Source organism: Penicillium arizonense, assembly GCF_001773325.1.
Source record: "Penicillium arizonense strain CBS 141311 chromosome Unknown PENARI_contig013, whole genome shotgun sequence".
NCBI classification, from domain to species: Eukaryota; Fungi; Ascomycota; class Eurotiomycetes; order Eurotiales; family Aspergillaceae; genus Penicillium; species Penicillium arizonense.
In genome coordinates, this window is record NW_019173290.1 from 715,641 (window position 1) to 736,031 (window position 20,391).

The window sequence follows — 20,391 nt, forward strand, 5'->3', positions numbered from 1 at the left end:
ACATTCCTTACCTGTTCTTTATTTGCTGGTGCACATAGGGCGGTTTACCCTCATTTCTTGTTCCTATATATTCAAAGGTGGTTAACTAATAACGCCAGCCCTCAACATTTGCAATCCAATCATTGCGATAGGCAGATATTTCATCGAAGTAAGCAAGAAAGATGAATTCAACACTGTCTTCAAGGCAATTATATCTCATCTGGCTACTACAGCTATAACACCATTCTCTTACTGTGGTGCATGGCGCATCGACAAAGAAAGCGAGTATGAGGAATATGTCTTCTTCAGTGGGTGGAAGGAGATTCAGAACCATGCTGATTTTGAGAGGTCAGAGGCATCAGAGGATATTGGGAAGGTTAATGAGTTGGTGAAAGGGGCGGAGGTTAAACACGTCCATGTTCAGAAGTGGAAGTAGATAAGATTTATTACATGTTCATTTTTATATAAGGTATCTTGGAATTATTTTGAGGGTATGCTTTTCGGTATCGGGGTACCATGGAGGATAAATTGCACCATTGCTTTCCGCCCATCCAGTTTGAGTGGTCCCTCAGTGTGCATTGCACCTAGGACATCTTTCCGGTAAATTTGCATACCGAGTGACTTCGCTCGTTTTTCTAGCTGATCCGGCACGTATGCCGGAATAACCTCATCTTTCTCTGCAGCAAGGAGAAATATCGGTGGAATTGAGCGGGGTGGTGGATTCATCGCGCCAGATACAAAGCTCTCGGAGCCAGCCAGACTATTACCACGGTCTCTCCACATGGCCATTTCGCTCATTTTCGCCATGATATCCCATGTATTCCAAGAAAAGGGCCACATATATCGATACGGAAGCCATTTCTGCGGATAAAGGGCAATCAACATATCCTTGATACTGGAGGTCGGTGCCTCCAAGATTAGCCGAGAAATGGGCGGCAGTGGCCGGCCACTGTTTGTCTCCGAAGATGATTTCAATCTGTCTTCATGACGCGGAAGATAGGTAGCTGTTGCTGTGCTAGCAACTGCTGCTCCTAAGCTGTGGCCCCATAGAACAAGTTCAAGATGGGTGTCTGGGGCCGCGTAGGTCTTTGAAACCCAGTCTAAGAATGCTTGGGCATCCATCTCGATGCCGGACTGTGTAGCGCGGCCAGAAGATGTCCAGTAACCCCGGTATGACAGCGCAACAATCGTAAACTCTGTGTCTCCAGAGTCTGATGTCGTTCCGTCTGTTGATTTAGAAGCTTCCGTAATCGAACGCAAGACCTGCGAAAGAAGTGGCAATCGCATAGGCGTTGAACCACCATTCCCTTGAAAATAACAGATAACAACAGATCTTTTCCGTTTCAATCCCACAGTCTCCTTGTTTTGAGAACTCGAAGTACAAATGCCAGGCGTAGATCCACGGTCCTTAAGGCTGGATGGAATGCGGCCCTCACAAACAGCCAATTTAGTCCCATCAAGACTGCGTATCTGCTTCTCTTCCCATTTTACAGGCCTGCACTCGACTTCGTAATCTGATATAACCTCAGAGCGCGTAAATGGTGGCAGCCAGGAGATGTAAAGAAGCTTGTTTTGCATGACGATGATCCAGAAACATTTCCAGGTCCAGAGGCCAAGGAGGAGTCCGATGAAGATGAGTGGTGGTACGAGAATGCTTGGGATGGCAGCTGTCGCTAGTCTGCGCACTTGAGTCTTCTCTGAGAGTGCATACTGGGCGATTTTGGGCCTCTTCCTTATGGTGGTATGGAATGGAATGTCGTGGGAAGAAACCCTTGGCTGCCGAGCGCGGGTATGTATTGTTCTTGCATTTGGACCGCGCAGTACGTGTCTTAGGGCGCACCTTCGTAGCATGAATTATGTTCCACCAAACTCGGTGGGGGGTACTTCGGTGACGTTTCGTTGTCCGCGGGTTAACGTTATGAGCCGGGGCGGACCTAACGCTTGAGTCAGCAATGCCTGGGCAACATCGACTAGGTCCTCAGGAGCCTATGACTTCGAGGTTGCCTTTCGTTTGGACTAGGGCCAGAACATTGGAATGACTATGCTATGGTCTATTAATAGTGTTGCCTGACAAGCTTTACTGTTACTATGTTACTAGTAGAATAACCTTAAAAAGCTCGAGTTCAACTTAAGTACACCCGAAAAAAAGTATGTCTATGTAGAGAGTCAAACATCCGAAACCCCAACGTACAAAGTAAATAACAAGTTTGTGAATATTCAAATGGGTATTATGGGTCGTCATCATCCGGAGTCGTGATATGCAAAATTCAAAACGCAACCGCAGAAACAGAACAGAGTAAAAAGCCAAGAGGCCAAATCAAACCCAAACCCCAATGCAATCAATGCAATGTCTCACAAAACTTTTGATCTCATCCATTCGCTCGTACCAACTCCAAGGTTGAGCCCATTCCGCTCCCACCAACGCCGGACTCGGCCCTCGGCACCAGATGTGGGATCTGCGTCTTCAAGCGCTTCTTCAATATCGCATGTTTTGAACTCAACGCGCATCCCGCAGGTCTTCCACCATTGCAGCACATGGTCGTGTCCATTCTTCGTGGGGCCGACCAAGACCTGATTATCGAAAATCATCTTGGGACCCTTGAGTTGGTACCAGAACTCGAGGACATGTACGTGGCCGTGGGTGCTTGAGATGCGAGCAACGTTCTCGGCGTGGCTGTATGGGATGCCCGATGCATCCCACCAAGCGAGTGATGCAGTGCGGCCCATCTGTGCTGCAAGAAGGACGGATTTGCCGGGTTTGAGGGGTACAGGGCTGTGTGCTGGGGCGTTTGCGGAAGCAGTCTTCCACCAATCAAGCACGTCGATTCGGCCTTCTGCACTTGCGGCTTCGAGGGCACGCTCGCTGTACCGCAGCGGAAGGCCGGAATGGAGCCACCAATCCAGAACATGGAGATATCCGGCTCGGGAGGCGCCATCCATGGCATCTGCCATGTACTCTTTGTTGGGCAGAGCGGGCGCATCACGCCACCAGGTGAGAACCTTTGGGTTGCCGTAAATCGCGGATGCACGGTATGGAATATTGGTGAGTCGAGAGGTCGTCCACAGGAGGTCCAAGTGGTTTTCAGTGAGATAAGAGAGGATATCGGTTCGGGAAAACTTGACTATTAGGTGGCATGCAAGGTCAGAAAGCGGCTTCCAGCGAGGAAGGGCGTCAATTCGCTTTTTAATTGCAGCGAAAGATCCTCGCAGGATGGTATATTCGAGTGAAGCTGGTGTGGACATTTTGAGCAAATGGCTCTGCCATTCTTTGGGGACAGGGAGATTCGAAGGAATGCCAACAGCTTTCGCTGTTTCCCAATCTCCTAGTTGATCTTCAAAAACGTTCAGCCATATCTCGAGAGGTAAAAAATGGGCGCTGCCTTCGGGTTTCGGGATGCTCCGCAGCGCAGATCCACTGCCACTCCCCGAGGCCAATGGTGAGTATATAGATGTCGATGCAGTTTTCGTAGCTGTGGCCGCGCCATTCAAACTAGCCCCAGTCAAAGTAGCATCCCACGAAGGAAGCTTTAATGTCGTTTCCAATGTTCCGTGCAACTCCTTTAGCCCGTCCCATGGAAGTATTGTCAATTCTTCAGGCCCATTTGACTTCCAGAGCACAGGCCTAACAATGCGGACCCAAGGCCAAAAACAGCTTATCTCGTCAAGTTGGCGAGAACTTAGCGGATGATCCCATTCCGACACAGTCATTCCTGGAATGAGTACGACTGGTTTCTTTGACACCCAACCACGAAGCAGCGCCAAGGTCAAAGTGTTTGTCAAACCAGCCAACATCGCACCAAGGGCTCCAGCATCGATGGGCGCAACCAACAGCATGTCCGCCCATTCACACAGCTCCGCAGTTTTTGCCTTCAGCCATTTCCTCGCCCCAGTCTTCTTGTCAAACGTTTGGCTATCAACCGTGTCCATATAGTGTGGAATTTTGTTCGTTCCAGTGAGCAGAGCCGAGGGTTCGTCCGTGATCAGGCGCAGCTCGATGTTTGGGTTGTGGATGAGGGATGGGAGCACCGTATCGGCGAAGGCGCTATCGGTGGATAAGAGAAGTCGTCGTCGCCGTGGATGTGAGGGTATGGCATCTTGAACTGCTTGGTCGCGGCACACTTGATGTCTCACTTTGTCTCCGATCACCGTTTCTTCACACTCGTCTTCCACCTCCATCTTCTTGGACCACGCTCCTTTGGCAGTGCTGCTTCCTCGATGAACAGGAGTGGATAACTCAGACCGAAAACCAACTGCCATGCCCGGGTTATATAATGACTCCAAGACTCGAAAAGAAGAGCGGGTAGTTGACTTTATCGGTGGGACTGTGTATCGTTGAGGATGTATGGGAAGGAAACGCTGAAGGACAAAGCCGTGTTCGAGTAACAGGGGGAAAGCAATTGACGTCCCGTGCCGTGCAGAAGATTTGAGTGCTTATCCAGCGCCGATGGGCTGACCGAGATTGAATCATGCAATCCTTAAGAAGGAGTCTGTGTTTGAGGTTCTGTCATGCGACCGTCGAGGTACAAGCGGTGAGGTTGTTGCGTTGTCCGACTTGGGCGTCGCCACGTCGTACACGTCTTCGCCACTGCAAGGAGTGGGCGCGCAGCAGCAGATACCGACTTCTTGTCAAAGTGGGTAGATACCGCCAATGATAGGATGTTCAAATATTAGTTCGAGGGTCTCTGCAGGTCTCTGCGGGCGGTTAGAGACGGACGTGCAGGAAGAGCTCGAATTGATTGGGCGTGATTCGTTCGGTCTTGGCGCCTGAGGCAGAAACTGCATCTCAGGCTTCCAAGTATGTGATCTATATATTGTTCGAGTCAACCACATTGTATTTCTCATCTCTCAATTTGGTATAGATGCCTTCGCTTGCAGCTTCTTTACTCTTATCTTTAATGCCCAAATCAACAATATCCACTTAGGATCGCGAATGAGGCTTTTTGGAAGTCTTCCTCATCCGCAATGAGAACATAGACCGCGTTCACGACCCTGTGCAGACTACTGGCGTGTTTCTTAACAATCACATCCCTGCTTGCTTTTTCTTTCTAATCAAACAGGAAATCCTGGTTAAGGCCAGAGGCATTCTTCTTCAACTCCTCTTGCGAAGCGACTGTACATTATCGGAAGATAAATATTGTTGCGAATTAATGGCATTAGATTTTTCAACACTCTCGGTAGAATCCATGGTTCATGTAGGAGGTGACTAGTTCGCGCTCATCTATGCGAATAAGGCGTCGGATTGTGGGGTGCCGATGGTGCGGTGATTGGAAATCCCCAGGGTGGCTCTCAGAGCTCAAGGTACAGGTAGACAGGTTCGAAAGATGGCATGGTAGTTATTCAATAAAGGCTCCAATATTGTAAGGCATTGCGGATTCTTTGTTGAGTCGGTAAGAGGGGTTTACTTAGTGAATAGGACCCCAAACGCCCTTATACAACGGCCGCACCCCGATCAGGATCACGAGGACAGCTTAAATTCGATATCTAGAGCATCGTACATAGGTTTGCAGCCCTTTGGAACCCGTTACAACCATTACAACATTTTGATATAATCATTTCCACGTACAATACTGTACTTTCTTGGAACCCCGGCAGCTATGATGTTTGACGCAGGACGCGGTTGTAGTCATGACGTTGATCAGCACGATCGTCCCCCGCAATTACATACCTATTCTATCCGCCGACTCTTTGTTTTGGGCAAAATAGACCAGCTTCACGGATAGCACCTATCCGTACCCAGGATGTACTACGTATGGTTCGTTCCAAGTGCACAAAAATAGAACGACTGTCGTTGGTTGGAATCTTCGTACCAGCCCATACATCATTGATTTCCGGTTTCTTTTGATGCGAACCAAGCTACGGTCTCTGAATGTGACATAAGAGAACTTTTGAACAGGATTGTGATATCTCTCAATAAAAAGTGGGTGTTTTATCTCAATCGTATATTGATTTATATTGGTACTGGTTTCATGTTACAGGAGGCCTAGGGGAGGTCTACTTAAACATTGCAGCTAACCTGACAAGCAATCTATTTAATTTCGTTCCCCTCGTCAGAGCTTGGATACTAACCCCTGTGGTCTTAGCCACGAGATCATTGAAATACATTTTCCAAGCTATTGGCCGGATTATAACAAGGTAAAGCTTAGACGTTTACAACTAGCTATTCTTGGGACTCAATACGTGAGCGTTCCATATATTTCATTGAAAACCTGATCATAAAAACAAAGAAACAATGGTTATTGGCCCATCTCCGCATTTAATGCAGGGTTCGGCCTGTCACAACCAATCCTGATAGATTATTCACTCAGGTGTACGAGCCGCGGTAGACAGCTTTTGCCACCCCAGCAGCTCTAGCAATTGCCTTTCATAGTATATGCTAGGCACGATGGAGAATAGTCTCGTTCTGTGGATGCAACAAAAATACGATCTTCAATGGGGAATGACGTCTACTATATTTCTTGTTTGCCTATTCGGCTAGTAATTTAGCGTAAATATCTTTGGAAAAAGCCAGGATCTCTAATGCCTCTCGGTTATAAATATTCTGGGTATTTCACAGAAAATAACTATATACAATCTTCTTAAGAGCTTTATCCTCTCGTTGACTATACAACATAATTTTCTAATATGAAGAACTTTTACACTCTCGCGGCTTTCGCCGCTGGTGCAAATGCCCTAGTTCCTCGTGGTGGTAGCTGCTGCTTCCATCTTGATGCTTCTGGCGGTATGACCGGCTCTGTCGGCCAACTGAGTGATGGCCAGAACCGTATCGGTGACAATAGCCTGTCTCCCGCACAGTTCTGTATCAGCTCCGATGGCTCTATCACCGATGGAAATGGCCGTGGTTGCATTCTGACCCGTAAGTGATGCATTATATCAATACTGAAAGTAAGCTAATGAATGCCATAGCCCCTACCACTCAATTCCAGTGTGATACCGGTGCCACACCAACCCCAGGTTTCTCCGTGAGCTCTTCTGGCATGCTGGAGTTCAACGGCAGTCCAGACTTCATTGCTTGTGAGACTGGCCAGAACGGAGGCGCGAATATCCACACCACCAACAGCTCCGCTCTCGGCCAGTGTGAGAAGATCATGCTCAACGCCGATTCCTGCTCCGCGCCTCCCGCGCCTCCCGCGCCAACTAGCAATAACTGCCAAACTACCCTGACCTCGGGCAACTTTGAGTTCCCTCACTTGATCGTGCCTATCGACTCCAAGTCTCCCGACACAGCCTTTGGCACCCAGTTCAACGGCACTGTGACCTCGACTATTTCGAGCATCTTTAACTTTGATATCCCGCAGTCTGACTCGGGCAAGTCTTGTAGCCTGGTCTTCTTTTTCCCTGAATTGAAGGACCTGGTGACCTCGTCTTTCAGCTTTAGCGGTGATGGCCAAATTGATTTTGCTGAGCTCTCTAAGCCCGCTGATACCAAGACTACATTCAATAACGCCCCCTCTGTCTCCCAAGATCTCGGCGATATCACTGTCTCACCTGGTCACTCGTTTGTTGTTTCGACTTTCTCGTGTCCCGCTGGCCAGGCTGTTGCCTTCGAGATGAAGAATGCCGGTAGTACTAATCTCAACTTCTTCCAGGACTTTAACCCCTCTCCGTAAGTCTCTCTTTCTGTGGTAGTGTACTATTGAGATGAAGCTCACTAACATGCTTTTAGTATTGGTCTATTCATTACTGTCTGTTAAGGAACCCGCAGATAACTGCCTTTTTGCTTCCAGGGCACGTCATCCACAGGTGATACTCGTGTCTCGAATGCAGTGGTAAGGTTATGTGAATATTGTGTAATATCTCATGTCTTTTAATTATCGTTTATTTTGTTAATGGTTTTTGTTTTTGTTCAATAGGGAAAATAGGCATTATCTGATATAATTGACAGCCTGGCGAACGATTTCTTTGCTGTATTATTGCCATAATCGAAAATAATTCTTACAGTCAACTAAACCACAAGTAATGAGTTTCAAGTAAGAAATAGCGATTCTGAAAGAAATCCGGGTATTGTAATTATAATTTCATACTATGCATGGACAGCAGCAGCCTCTTCACTACCCATGCTCCGCATCTTAAACTGCCTCAATCGTTCCTCGACATGATTGCCAAACGCCACACAGTCTTGATACTGATTCCTTAACTACCGTACAACAAAAAGAAAAAGACCCGCAAACAAAGCAGCCTTCTGATCCTCCTCCTGAATAGACTGCGGCGCACAAGGCATAAAGAAACAAAACTGCGATCTTTCAAAATGGCGATTCAAATAGCACTCAAAACCATACATCATCGCAAGATCAATCAAGCAAATAAATCAAAGCAGACAAGAAAAACGGAACCCCGAATATCGCCAAGGGTACCAATATAGGGACCATGAAACACAGACACATAGCATTTCTTGCAGCGACCGCAATGATCCATGTAATCACCAACGAAAGCAAGACTAGGCAGCCCACCAATGAATTGCACCTGTGCAAGGGTATCTGACGGCGTCCCACGGAAATATGTCGCCGGCATGATGATCGTGTTGGTAGGAGATATAAAACTCGTCAATGTCAAAGCGGGAGATAGTAGAACCATCCCCGTGGAGAGTACCCATAGACGCCATTTCCGAATTGGAAGACCCCTGAAGACAAATATCGTAATGATATATTGCAACTCTGCATGTAAGAATCCCTAGAAAGCAACGTTGAATTCCGCGGTAAGGGAGCTATCTATTTGTTCAAGTCGGCATCATAAGTCGGCGGATCTTGTTTCAGCCTTCCTTCGGATCGGATGTCGTGCAAGAGATCATAGGCTGCCCTGTTGATTCCGAAGAGAAATACTCATGTATTTGGGTGGAATTTCGAAGATTACTCCCCACCATGCTGCAGCTAGTGTGATGTACCACTCTGCCCATGTTCCTGGATCGTAGAAGCCGCTTACATCGGTGATACCGAGTGGATCGAGTTGTTCGCCTGTGATTGGGAGATTGATGTAGGTTGAGGTGGATATGGGTTTGATGTCGCTGATGTGGTTGTAGGGTTAATGGCTGCATTGTGATAGACGGGCATAACTGAGATTGGATATGCAACTGTTTCGTCTTGGACATTCTCTAGTGGAAATGCGGATATGAAGGTGAAAAAAGAGAGGCTGTAGTAAAATGCTGGAAAGCATTGTACTAGGGAAGAGAGAAAATATTCCCGCATTAAGATCTGGGGATGTCTCCGATAAGAGAGCGAATACCAGTGCCTGTGGAAATCTCAGCCCCGTTTCTCGTATAGAAGGCCTGGAGCTGCGTGGTTCAGCCACAAGTGATTGGTTTGGCGTCGGCTCAATCTGTCTCTTTCTAAGCCAATCGATAGAACTTTTAAATCTACGGTAATTGTCGAGGCAGTCATGCTTTTATACGCCTACATAATAGTATGGGAGGCTGAGCCAGATCCTCGGTCCTAAGACGTGGTACATGTGGATAAGTACAAGTGCAATCAAGTAGATGAGTGGGTAAAGCCTACTCTTCATTTGCTGATCTATATACCAAATGCTATATACAATCCTAACAAAGGCTAATTTGATACTCACTCTATCGACGGGCCAAATTATTGTGAAGCTTGTGCTCTCGCATGGCAAGGCTGGACAATGCTCCCAGCACAACAAGACCCAACAGCGTCAAGAATACAGATCGCAACGAAATCATATAAGCGTCTAGCACCCCTGGAATCCAGTCTGCGGGAAGCTTCCAGATCTCATCCAGGCTATCGCGAAGGCGTCCAATCAGCTCCTTGGCGTGTTCATGATCACCAAACCGAGACCAAAGTCCCTGCTTGAGAGTGTTTTGGAAAACGGCCGAGCCGACGGTGATACCAATGGTGCTTCCGGTACTGCGGAAAGCGTAAGAGGCGGAGGTCACGACGGCATGGTGTTTATGATCCACGGCTGAAATGAGCGCCACTAAGGTGATGGTCAACATGCTGCCGTAAGATGCACCGCCCAAAAAGAAATAGACGAATGGTAGTCCTATAGGAGTAGAAAGGTTCATGGTACAGATAAGTCCAGCTGAGATGACCTGAAGAGCCATAGCAACATAGTTGAGTAGCTTGTAGCGACCGCTGGCGCGCATGATGAGACCGGAACCCAAAGATCCAATCGAGGTACCGATGGCTTGCGGGATCAACCTAACGCCGGCAGCAGTGGCTGAGAGGCCCTGCACCTGGAAGTAAACCGGGAGGTAGAAGAGAAGTCCAAAGACAGACATCGTGGTGAACCAGTTGGTCAAGCAAGCGGCCGCCACAGTCCGGTTCAGGAGAAGGCGGACTGGGATGACAGGCTCAGAAGCAACCTCAGCTTCCACGTAGATGAAGATACCCAGGAAAACAGCAGACATGACCAGGGAGGTCAGGACCAATGGGTGGGTCCAAGGTACCTGGTTTCCGCCTGTGTTAAGGCCCAAAAGGAGAGACACCAGTGTCAGGACAAGAGTTATGGCGCCGAGGAAATCAACCCGCTTGATACGAGCAGTATCCGACTTCTTGACGGGAATATTGACCTTCACCGCGACCAGAATACAAGAGACAACTAGGAAGGGGACCTGGAGCAAGAATGCCCATCTCCATCCCAGGGTGTCATTGATCCAGCCACCGAACACACCCCCAAGTCCCATTCCAGCACCGTAGCAGATATTTCCAATACCCTGCCAGATACCACGCTTGCGGAGAGGAACTAGGTCCGATGTGACGAAGGTCGAGATGGCTGTAAGACCACCTCCGCCAACACCTGCCACAACACGACCAAGGATGATAACCCATTGAGCTCTCGCCAGACCACAGATCAAGTTTCCAAGAGCGAAAAAGACATTTGAGAAGACCAGTCCCCAGCGCCGGGAGTAAATATCAGTCAATCGACCGCTGAGAGGTTGACAGGCGGCATTGGAGATCAGATAAGTGGTAGCCAGCCACGAGAGTAGCGAAAACGAATTGAAGGAGGACGAGATTGGCGCGGACAACGTAGCGACAATTGTTGTATCTGCGGGTCATGAGTTTATTAGCTCTAGGTCAAATATCAAACAATTGAAGCTCATACCCAGCGCCGCCAAGAATACACCTAACCAAATGCTCCCCAAGATCCAGATCAGCTCCTTAGTACTGGGTTCGTCCGATAGCGGGGTATCCTGCGCATTGCTCTCCGGCGCATCGCGGAGTAGAGGCGTCTGCTCAGATGCAGGCTCTCTCGCTGTGTCAGACATGGTGAGTGTAGAGTTGACGATGAACTCCCAGGGACAGAAATGTTCAAGGTTGCGGGATGACGTGCTGGAGCAGGAACCGGCAAAATACCACGTGCGGAGAACGCCTGCAGGAGAGCGCCGAGTACATCTACACACATCTTCACGTCAAATTCTATATAGTTTTCACCATATATTGAATGACCAGATTAACTATTTATTTGATTCTTACTATGTCTTTTTTCTCACTGGTTATGCCGGAGATTGACCTGCGTTCCTGATTTGGAACAACCCTTTATGGTGTGTTCTTTGAAACAACCTGAATTGCTGGTCCGGTTTATTTTTCGCCCTATCTACAAGTTGCAGTTGCCTATCAAAACTTGTTGTTTATTGTGATAACCGTTCCGTGCTCGATTATGGTGATATGAAATGGCATGGTCGCATATGAAACCGAACAAGAAAACAAGCCCCCTTGAGAGTATAAGCCACCCCTGCTGTGATATATCTGCTATTTTTCATCTAGAGCGAGTTTGCTCGTACATATCAATAAGCAAAATTGACCTGCTTGGCAGGTGCGCTGACACGTATCTTAGCCCCAATCCTTTGGCCAATCCTTCGACAGGGAGGGGGCCTGAATATATTTACCTACTTTCCACGTTAAGCTTCTCCCCAAACTCCCTTCCATCTATAATCCAACATTACTGTTGCTTCTTTTCTGTTACCTTTCAAGTATGATATCTACGGACATCCCAGCCACGGCTGACTATCTGATTGTTGGCGGAGGAACCGCTGGCTTGGTAGTTGCCTGTCGTCTCTCAGAAGACCCAAACGCCCATGTTGTCGTTGTGGAGAGCGGGCCCGATACCTCCACTGATGATAGAGTTCAAGATCCTAGTTCTTGGCCATCTTTGAGTGGATCAGAGCTTGACTGGAAGTTTAAGATAGGCCCTCAGGTTGGTTGTCAGTGATACCCAATCAGCGCCTCCCTAACATCTGTCACTATTCAGGCAGGCCTCAATGGCCGAGAGCAGAATCATCCAGCAGGCAAAGTCTTGGGTGGTTCATCTGCTATCAATGGACTAGCGTTTGTCCCTCCATCTCCGGCGGGCATTGATGCATGGGGAAAATTGGGCAACCCGAGCTGGAACTGGGAGACCTTGCGACCATATCTGCAGAGGTCTTACACTTTGACTCAGCCGGAACCTCTTTTATCCTCGACCCAAAGTAGCCAAAATAATGCCCAGGGACCGATTCAAGTGATTTATCCTGCTGCTGGGGATAAGCAGGGTATTCCACTTACTCGAGCGTGGACCGAGGCGTTTGAGAGCGAAGGCTATAAACCTACTGATGACTTCCTCGCTGAGGAACGGACAACCAGCACCCGAGATTTTACGGCCACAGTTGATCCAGTCTCTGGTTTTCGAAGTAGCGCTGACAGCACCTACGGGGTTATAGCATCCAAGCGGCCCAACGTGAATATAATCACGGAAACGACAGTCCGGCGCATTATCTTTGCCACTGGTGCAGGAAAGACCAGGGCCACCGGCGTTGAGGTTTTGCATGGTGCACAGGGGATCACCATCCAAGCCAGGAAGGAAGTTGTCCTAGCGGCTGGTGCTCTCCAGACACCAAAACTACTCGAGCTCTCAGGCATTGGCAACAAAGATCGACTGGCTCGTCTCGAGATTCCATTGGTCATTGATCAACCGGGAGTGGGCGAGAACCTGCAGAACCATGTTATGAGTCTGATACCTGTTTCTCTCAAGCCGCACCCAGGCATAGCAGGAATCTCGCCTGGCTTCAAGGGTCTGGCGTTTGTGCACATCGATCAGGACGATCAGAGGAACCTGTTTGCTGAGCTTGGTGACCAAAGCAGTCCCCCAAGCCAGATCATCGAATCCATTTTGAATAGCCCCGGTGAGGCTTCGGCTATGCTCTTCCTAGTTGTGATGTCAGGAACCACTGCGCTCTTGGGTGCCATTCCAAGCTTTCCCCTCTCGCGAGGGAATATCCATATCACATCATCGGATCTGAATGATATGCCAGCCATTGACGCACGTTTCTTCCATAATGAGTTGGATCTGGAGATCCTCGCGCGGCATGTACAGCAATTGCACCGGCTGACTTCCGCACCAGCCCTAGAGTCGTTCTTCCAGGCTAGCACAGAGGTCCCAGACCTCGCGGAAATCAAGAACATGCTCCGTGAGGAAACAGCGTTGACTGCTCACCATGCGTGTGGTACTGCTGCGATGCTTCCTCGCGAGGTTGGAGGGGTAGTCGATCAGGAGTTGAAGGTGTATGGGACTGAGAATCTGCGTATTGTCGACGCGAGTGTCTTCCCACTCATTCCCCATGCGAACCCGATTGCAACGGTGTATGCGGTGGCGGAACGGGCCGCTGACATCATTCGCGGGAAGTAAGGTTGGCAGATCGGCAGATCTGAGATCTGATCAACACACATGTACATGTCAAGTCAATTAACGTCCTCGATCTAAATTGCTGTTGTTGTTCGCTGTAGTGAAATATACCTGTTTACAATTTTTGATCTGCCTCATAACTCAAGGTGGTGAAGGCTGAGAACAGTGCCTGGTCAAACATAACCCACCTGCTCTTTCCATTTCCTCTCACCTTCGTCAACATCCAACCACCCCGTCGCCAACCTCACCTCAAATCACAACATGGCCCCATCCCATCCACAGTCATGGATCGGACTACTTCGCTGATTATTTTCGGCCCGATAATAACTGTGTTGACGGTGACCTACGCAGCAGTGTGTCTTCAGTACATCATGGTCGAATTCAGCCTGTGGCAGCTCCGTCGCGAGATCAAATCGATGAACAAAAGTATCAATTACTGCATGCAACGCCTCAAGTCCCATTGCAATAAACAGCAAAAGCTCATTCAGCAGTTGAATGCTGAAGTTACGGTGTACGAAGATCTCGCGGCCCGGTTTGCGGTACCTCTAGGGAGCCACAAAACCCTTGACCAAGTTGAGGCTTTGAACAACGAGTGCCTCAAGCAACACCGCGTGATAATGGAATTCAGAACGAGACTCAAGGCTTTGCAAAAAGAAACCATGGCCATGCGACATGAGTTGATCGTGCATGCCGCGATACACGCGGCGAAAATCCGAAATATCGGGGCGCGCCAGCGAGCGATTGAAGCCTGGCGGTCAGTGAATAGTCTATAATGCTTGCCTTTTGAATTACTAACAGCTGCTAGTATTTAATCGGTCACGGCTGTATTGACAAGTGCCGAGTTCAATAGCCTTCAACCCAAACAAGGAGGGCTTCCCCGCAATTGTGGAGAATCTGGGGATCTGACCCCGGTGGCCCAAATCAGCAGTCGGTCCGCCCATTCAACACCCCGGAGTATCGCTTAACCATCTAACTCTACGCCACTGCAACCGCATTCCAGACATTCCACTTCCCAACCCCGCCCCTCGAGAATCTACGACTCTTCGACCATCATCTTTGCTTCCAAACGCAGGTTGTATGTCAGGACACGGGCTGTATGGCGGTGTACAGGGAGGATCAAAGGAAAGCACAAGAGTAATCAATGCTGGAGACATCAGTGTCAATACAGTCATGTGGAGAAAATGCTTGGGATGCCTGTGATGCGCTCAAACGGCACTAGGCAGACGTTGGCCAGCCACAAGGGACAGGTGTATGAGTGACCAGAAAACCACATGAGAATAAGCAGGCGAGGGTAATTGACAGCGCTAAGTCTCCCGTGGTCCGGATAAGAGATTCAGTCACTGGAAATTCCTCCCAACTCTCTACGGTGCCTATGTTAGCCTCGGGATTATTCATCACTCTCTCATCACTCGCTCGTTCTATTCAATTCCACATGAAATTGCCCGATTCCCTTCTTCGTGCTAGACTCGGTATTTATTTCAAGCTTTGAGGGCATTATCAAAGCTGAATACTGCATGATTCGAAGAAAACCACCAATTGGTAGTTCTTGACCAGGGTGGCCATAGCTCCTGGTTCAGAACCGATCAGCTATACCTGGGTACTGTAAGTCGTAAGAAAAATAGGTTGGATCCGATGACTATCGTTAAGGCACTAGGATATCTTTAAAAGCTGATACATACTGTAGATCAGACGCGGAGACGATAGGCAGCGCTTCTAATGAATTCGCAGATCACTGCTATAATTGATGCTATTGGCTGTTATGCGAAGCATTAATCTGTAACATGTAAGAAGCCAACAGCATCACGCATGTACGCGCACAGATTAATACCATATCTTTAAAGAATGAGGGATTTTGTTGTACTACAGAGTTGGAAAAAGCAGAGGCGGGGACCTATGAGATTCTTACATTTCACAGGGTCTCACCAACATGTACAGTATACATGTACGTTACTACTTTAGTGTGCTCTAGCTCTACAAGCTAATCTTACCCCTTGTTAAGAGTGTCGCTATCTAATTCCATAGCTGGGGGAATCCCCGGATTGCCCCCGTCTAGGGATTTCCGCGAGTACATAACACGTACAAGCACCTGTAATTTCGGCTGCTCCTGATCGTCCCTTGGCCAAGCTTCACTAGTCTCTGTGGACCGCCTCGCATTGGTCAAGTCGACGCTACGGCCTGTTTCATTCGTGTGGTCCAGCATATCGCTGTCCCGTCCCTTTCGGCACCACTTCGGAACTTGCAGTTTATTTCGTCACTTCCCCACAACCGTAGCCCGGGATTTCAACACTTCACGTATGCCGATTTACAGGTCCATTGATACAGCCATGAAGCTAAGAGTTGGTGCCTCGGCGCATGTCATCCTACTATATTTAGTTGGGTTTCCATCCAAGTTGATGCTTCGTACAGGAGCTAGTCTGTTCATCTTCTACTTCTCAACATGACTCGAGTTTCTGCATTGCCCCTGCTGGCTCTGGGCTCACTTGCTTTGGCTAGTCAGGATGCCTTCAAATCCAAATGTGCGAAATTTGCCGATCAGATTAACATTCCTAATGTGAAGGTTAATTTCGCCGAGTTTGTGCAGGGCGGTACCAACTTGTCCTTGTCGGACAATCCTACTAGCTGTGGTGCCTTCTCTCAGGTCGTCTCGGTGGACCTATGCCGAGTTGCTATGGCTGTATCCACTTCCAACAGCAGTGAGATTACATTGGAAGCTTGGTTCCCTGAAGAGTATAAAGGTCGATTCTTGAGCACCGGAAACGGTGGTATCTCTGGTTGTAAGTCTACTAATTATAATCCAACAATAGATTATGGCTGGTGCTAACCTTTGATCAGGTATTCAATACTATGACCTGGCATACACAGCTCAATTAGGCTTCGCCACGGTCGGAGCCAATAATGGACACAATGGCACCTCTGGAAAGCCATTCTACCAACACCCAGAAGTGGTTGAGGATTACGCATACCGCTCTGTCCACACAGGAGTTGTCGTGGGCAAGAAGCTCACCAAACAATTCTACGACAAGGGCTTCGACAAGAGCTACTACCTGGGATGCTCAACAGGTGGCCGCCAAGGATTCAAGTCCGTTCAGAAGTTCCCTAATGACTTCGACGGTGTGGTTGCCGGTGCCCCAGCTATCAATCTCATCAACCTGTTCTCATGGAGCGCACACTTCTACCCCATCACCGGCTCTCCCGGGTCCGAGACCTTCCTAACAACCGCCGAATGGCAGATCGTACACGACGAAATCATTCGCCAATGTGACAGCATCGACGGCGCCAAAGATGGAATCATCGAAGATCCCGATCTCTGCCGTCCAATTCTGGAAACCTTGACCTGTACCTCCCACGCCTCGAACAAGACAAGCTGTCTCACCAGCACCCAAGTCAACACCGCCAACCAAGTCCTCGCTCCATTCTACGGAATCAACGGCACGCTACTGTACCCTCGCATGCAGCCCGGCTCTGAGATGCTAGCCGCCTCTCTCATGTACGACGGCTCACCATTCCCCTACAGCGAAGATTGGTACCGCTACGTCGTCTACGAAAACCCATCGTGGAGCGGGAAGAACTTCACTGTCAAAGACGCCGCAGTCGCCCTCGCCCAGAACCCATACAACCTCCAAACCTGGGAAGGCGATCTGTCTCCGTTCCAGAAATCCGGCGGTAAGGTCCTGCACTATCATGGTCTGCAAGACCAGTTGATCAGCTCTGAGGATTCAAAGTGGTATTACTCCCACGTCTCACAGACCATGCAGCTGCCCCCCTCAAAGCTGGATGAGTTCTACCGCTTCTTCCAAATTAGCGGTATGGGTCACTGTGGAGGCGGTGATGGTGCATACGGTATCGGCCAGGGCCTTCGGACTTATGATGGTACCAATCCCGAGGATAATGTGCTTATGGCTATGGTCCAGTGGGTTGAGAAGGGTATCGCGCCGGAGACGGTTCGTGGTGCTAAGTTTGCGAACGGGCCTGGTTCCAAGGTTGAGTATAAGCGCAAGCACTGCAGGTGGCCTCGTCGTAACGTGTTTAAGGGTCCTGGGAACTATACTGATGAGAATGCTTGGCAGTGCATTTAGGTGCTGTTGGTTTTCTTTTTATATAAAATGTACTTCAGATCACAGCTGTAGTGGATGTCATCTAAGTAGACAATTACATGCTTTCTTTTAGTATACTCCAGGCAACAAGTTCTTCATAACAAGATGGACACTGATCATTCAAAAAATAGCGGACACAAAAGGGTTTAACCATACATAACTCTATTTTAAGTATCAACCCTTCACCAGCCTTTTATAACACATTTCGAGAACTTCAAATAGACTAACCCAAAGACATAGCTTGTCGATGAAAAAACCACAGTGAATAAAGTGGTGAAACCGATTTCGACGTCTGTATAGAATCAAAGGACGTCATCTGGGCAGAAAGAAGCGGGAATCGCCGGCAGAAGACTGCACTCCGGAGTGTAGACCGCCTTACCTGTTGCCCAGCAGATTAGATGTTGATCTGAACCGTTACAATTCCCGTTATTTACTTCCCTCCAATACGCATAGTTTGGACAATCCATCAACAATCCAGTTGACAGGTACGCTGATCGTGATATAATTCGCTGTCCATTAGTCTGCGCACGGACCGCCGTTCGTGGCCCCCCGAACAAGCTACCCCTCGAACTGCATATACCGCGCACTCCCGCATTCAAGGCTTCACCTGATCCATTCGCCTTATCGGGCAATTCCTTTAAAAACCAACATAATGGCCGACCCCGAGATGGACGAATTTGCGCAGACCCGCGGCGACGACGACCTATTCGACGATGAGATCATCCCGGTCTCCGCGCAGGAACAGCAGACACAAACGGAAGTCATCGCCCCCGAGCCAGAACCAGTACCCGCACCAGTACCTGACCTAAAAGAGGTACCTGAGAAGCCAGCTGCTGAGAAACCAAGTCCACGTGGGGAGACTCCGCAGCGGGGCCGTGGCGGAGAAAGAGGTCGGGGACGACGGAACCGGGGGAGAGGAGGGCGTGGTGGACGGGAGTCTGATTCAAAGAGGTCAGAAAGTTCTCAACGGCGCAAGGCTCCTACCCCTGCTATTGAGGCCGAATCCCATGGCGATGCGGGCGTCTCCAAGCCTGAAAAGGCCGTCGAGTGGTCCAAGGAGCAGTCTGGGGAGGTTAAGGAAAGTGATGCTGAAGCAAATGGCGCGGAGGCTCAGCGAGTACCGGCTGTTCGCGGCGATCGAAGTGCCACCGGTGGTCTTAGGAAGGTAAGGTTTTCCTGTGGAATTGAGTGAGAGCAGCAAGTTGACTTCTTCCAGCCGAAACTCACCGAAGAGGAACTGTCCAAACGTATTGCGGCCGCTAAGGAGAATGCCGTCAAGAAAGCCGCGGCTCATGCTCGCGCTGAGGCTGATCAAGCTTCATTTGTGGAGCGTGAGCAGGTGGCAGCAAAGAAACGTCGCGAGGAACTTGCGCATCGCCGCGTGATGGATAATGAGCGCGAACAGAACAGGCAACGCAAACTCAAGGCTCAAACTGGGCGAGAGTGGGATTCTCAGAAACGTGAGGAGGATTATAACCCTCGTGGTGGTGGCAGCCAGTTCCGCCGAGGAATGCACGGAGGCGTATCTGGCTATGCGCGACGAGACTTTGACGGTGGTCGCTCAGAAGATACCACCGACCACGCTGATAGCCAAAGGGGCCGTGGCCGAGGTGGACGAGGCGGTCGTGGCCGCGGATCTCCGCGCGAACCCCGCGGCGAGCGGCCGTCCAAGGGCCTGTCAGACAGTAAATATGCAACACCAAGCCCTGCCGCGCCAGGGCTGGACAAGAGCGACTTTCCCGCTCTATCTGAAGGCACTAAGAAGCCGGAGGCGAAACCCGAGACCGAGAAGATCGAGACGACTGTTGCACCTGCAACTGCACCTGCACCTTCCAAGTCACCAGCGACATTGGAAAAACTCGATTCTACGTTTTCGCCCATAACTGGAACTTGGGCTGACCAGTTCGAGGATGATGAGTGATGATCTCTTTCATGAACATATTTTCCTTTCCCTTTCATGGTTCTATTGCCTTTTGACGACTTTCTTTTGAATTTCTCACGACACGAAAATACTCATGTTACTCACTTGGAATTGATATCCCTCTCCTATAGCCGACTAGTGGCTCATATAAAAATATTTCTGCATGCTATACACTATGTTTCAGGGCATAAATACCAGCCAATTGTTTCTCTTCTATAGAGCTCACCTCTTGTCTCTCCGCTTCGTCTTCAACCTTTTTAAAGAATATTATACTATATCCAGGGCCTGCCAATACTTGTATTGGTCCCTTCATGTTACTTTCTTCTGGGTTTGTCTCGGTCGCCAGGCTTACACGTAATTAATCAGTTCTATTTGTCTGTATTTACATAGCCATGCGATTGTTCTATGGCCATGCGGTTATTTTTCTTGTTATAAAATACTCACTACCTACTTCTCCTTCTCCTTCTCCTTCTTCTTCTTCTTCTTCTTCTTCTTCTTCTTCTTCTTCTTCTTCTTCTTCTTCATTCCTTCTCTCCTCCGTCCATCATTTAATCTTACATTGCCGAGAATGTTGGATCTTCCTTGGCTATAATGAAGGATATGGAATGTTTTGACGAGCGGTGATGATCCGAACACCACATCCGCAGGTATAGATACCGTTGATGCTGAATGCATTAAAATAAAAGACAAACAACGCGCGATCTTAGGAACATGTCACTAGATGGTAGATGAGATAGTCTTCCTAGCGTGTCTTTCCAGCTCCCCATCTCAGGCTAGCTAGTCTTTCTTAAC

General features: G+C 48.9%; 7 protein-coding genes across 7 annotated transcripts, besides 2 other annotated features; 5 read left to right on the forward strand and 2 right to left on the reverse strand.

Annotated features, from left to right (window-relative positions):
* Positions 1–459: 459 nt before the first annotated feature.
* On the reverse strand, positions 460–4,236 carry PENARI_c013G10177 (uncharacterized protein; the record flags this gene model as incomplete). The annotated part of the gene is made up of 2 exons (XM_022633332.1): positions 460–1,676; positions 2,367–4,236. The coding sequence occupies 2 exons, from the start codon at positions 4,234–4,236 to the stop codon at positions 460–462; spliced, it is 3,087 nt and encodes a 1,028-aa protein (XP_022486869.1).
* Positions 4,237–6,600: 2,364 nt separating this feature from the next.
* PENARI_c013G05350 (uncharacterized protein) lies at positions 6,601–7,670 on the forward strand (the record flags this gene model as incomplete). Its single annotated transcript, XM_022633216.1, has 3 exons — positions 6,601–6,832; positions 6,883–7,582; positions 7,643–7,670. The coding sequence occupies 3 exons, from the start codon at positions 6,601–6,603 to the stop codon at positions 7,668–7,670; spliced, it is 960 nt and encodes a 319-aa protein (XP_022487056.1).
* A 1,862-nt stretch (positions 7,671–9,532) lies between these two features.
* PENARI_c013G00763 (uncharacterized protein) lies at positions 9,533–11,191 on the reverse strand (the record flags this gene model as incomplete). The annotated part of the gene is made up of 2 exons (XM_022633101.1): positions 9,533–10,971; positions 11,029–11,191. 2 exons carry the CDS (start codon positions 11,189–11,191, stop codon positions 9,533–9,535), a joined length of 1,602 nt encoding a protein of 533 aa, XP_022487022.1.
* A 707-nt stretch (positions 11,192–11,898) lies between these two features.
* Positions 11,899–13,587, forward strand: PENARI_c013G07470 (GMC family oxidoreductase; the record flags this gene model as incomplete). The annotated part of the gene is made up of 2 exons (XM_022633268.1): positions 11,899–12,120; positions 12,175–13,587. 2 exons carry the CDS (start codon positions 11,899–11,901, stop codon positions 13,585–13,587), a joined length of 1,635 nt encoding a protein of 544 aa, XP_022486828.1.
* Positions 13,588–13,955: 368 nt separating this feature from the next.
* On the forward strand, positions 13,956–14,396 carry PENARI_c013G00157 (uncharacterized protein; the record flags this gene model as incomplete). Its single annotated transcript, XM_022633090.1, has 2 exons — positions 13,956–14,338; positions 14,390–14,396. The coding sequence occupies 2 exons, from the start codon at positions 13,956–13,958 to the stop codon at positions 14,394–14,396; spliced, it is 390 nt and encodes a 129-aa protein (XP_022486955.1).
* Positions 14,397–16,021: 1,625 nt separating this feature from the next.
* On the forward strand, positions 16,022–17,660 carry faeB-2 (putative feruloyl esterase; the record flags this gene model as incomplete). Its single annotated transcript, XM_022633297.1, has 2 exons — positions 16,022–16,358; positions 16,417–17,660. The coding sequence occupies 2 exons, from the start codon at positions 16,022–16,024 to the stop codon at positions 17,658–17,660; spliced, it is 1,581 nt and encodes a 526-aa protein (XP_022486763.1).
* Positions 17,661–18,330: 670 nt separating this feature from the next.
* PENARI_c013G04673 (uncharacterized protein) lies at positions 18,331–19,599 on the forward strand (the record flags this gene model as incomplete). Its single annotated transcript, XM_022633197.1, has 2 exons — positions 18,331–18,843; positions 18,895–19,599. 2 exons carry the CDS (start codon positions 18,331–18,333, stop codon positions 19,597–19,599), a joined length of 1,218 nt encoding a protein of 405 aa, XP_022487044.1.
* Positions 19,600–19,821: 222 nt separating this feature from the next.
* Positions 19,822–19,825: a sequence feature (Short protein (PENARI_c013G08097, OGE51476.1) was converted to a misc_feature.).
* Positions 19,826–20,050: 225 nt separating this feature from the next.
* Positions 20,051–20,124: a sequence feature (Short protein (PENARI_c013G08097, OGE51476.1) was converted to a misc_feature.).
* Positions 20,125–20,391: the final 267 nt, after the last annotated feature.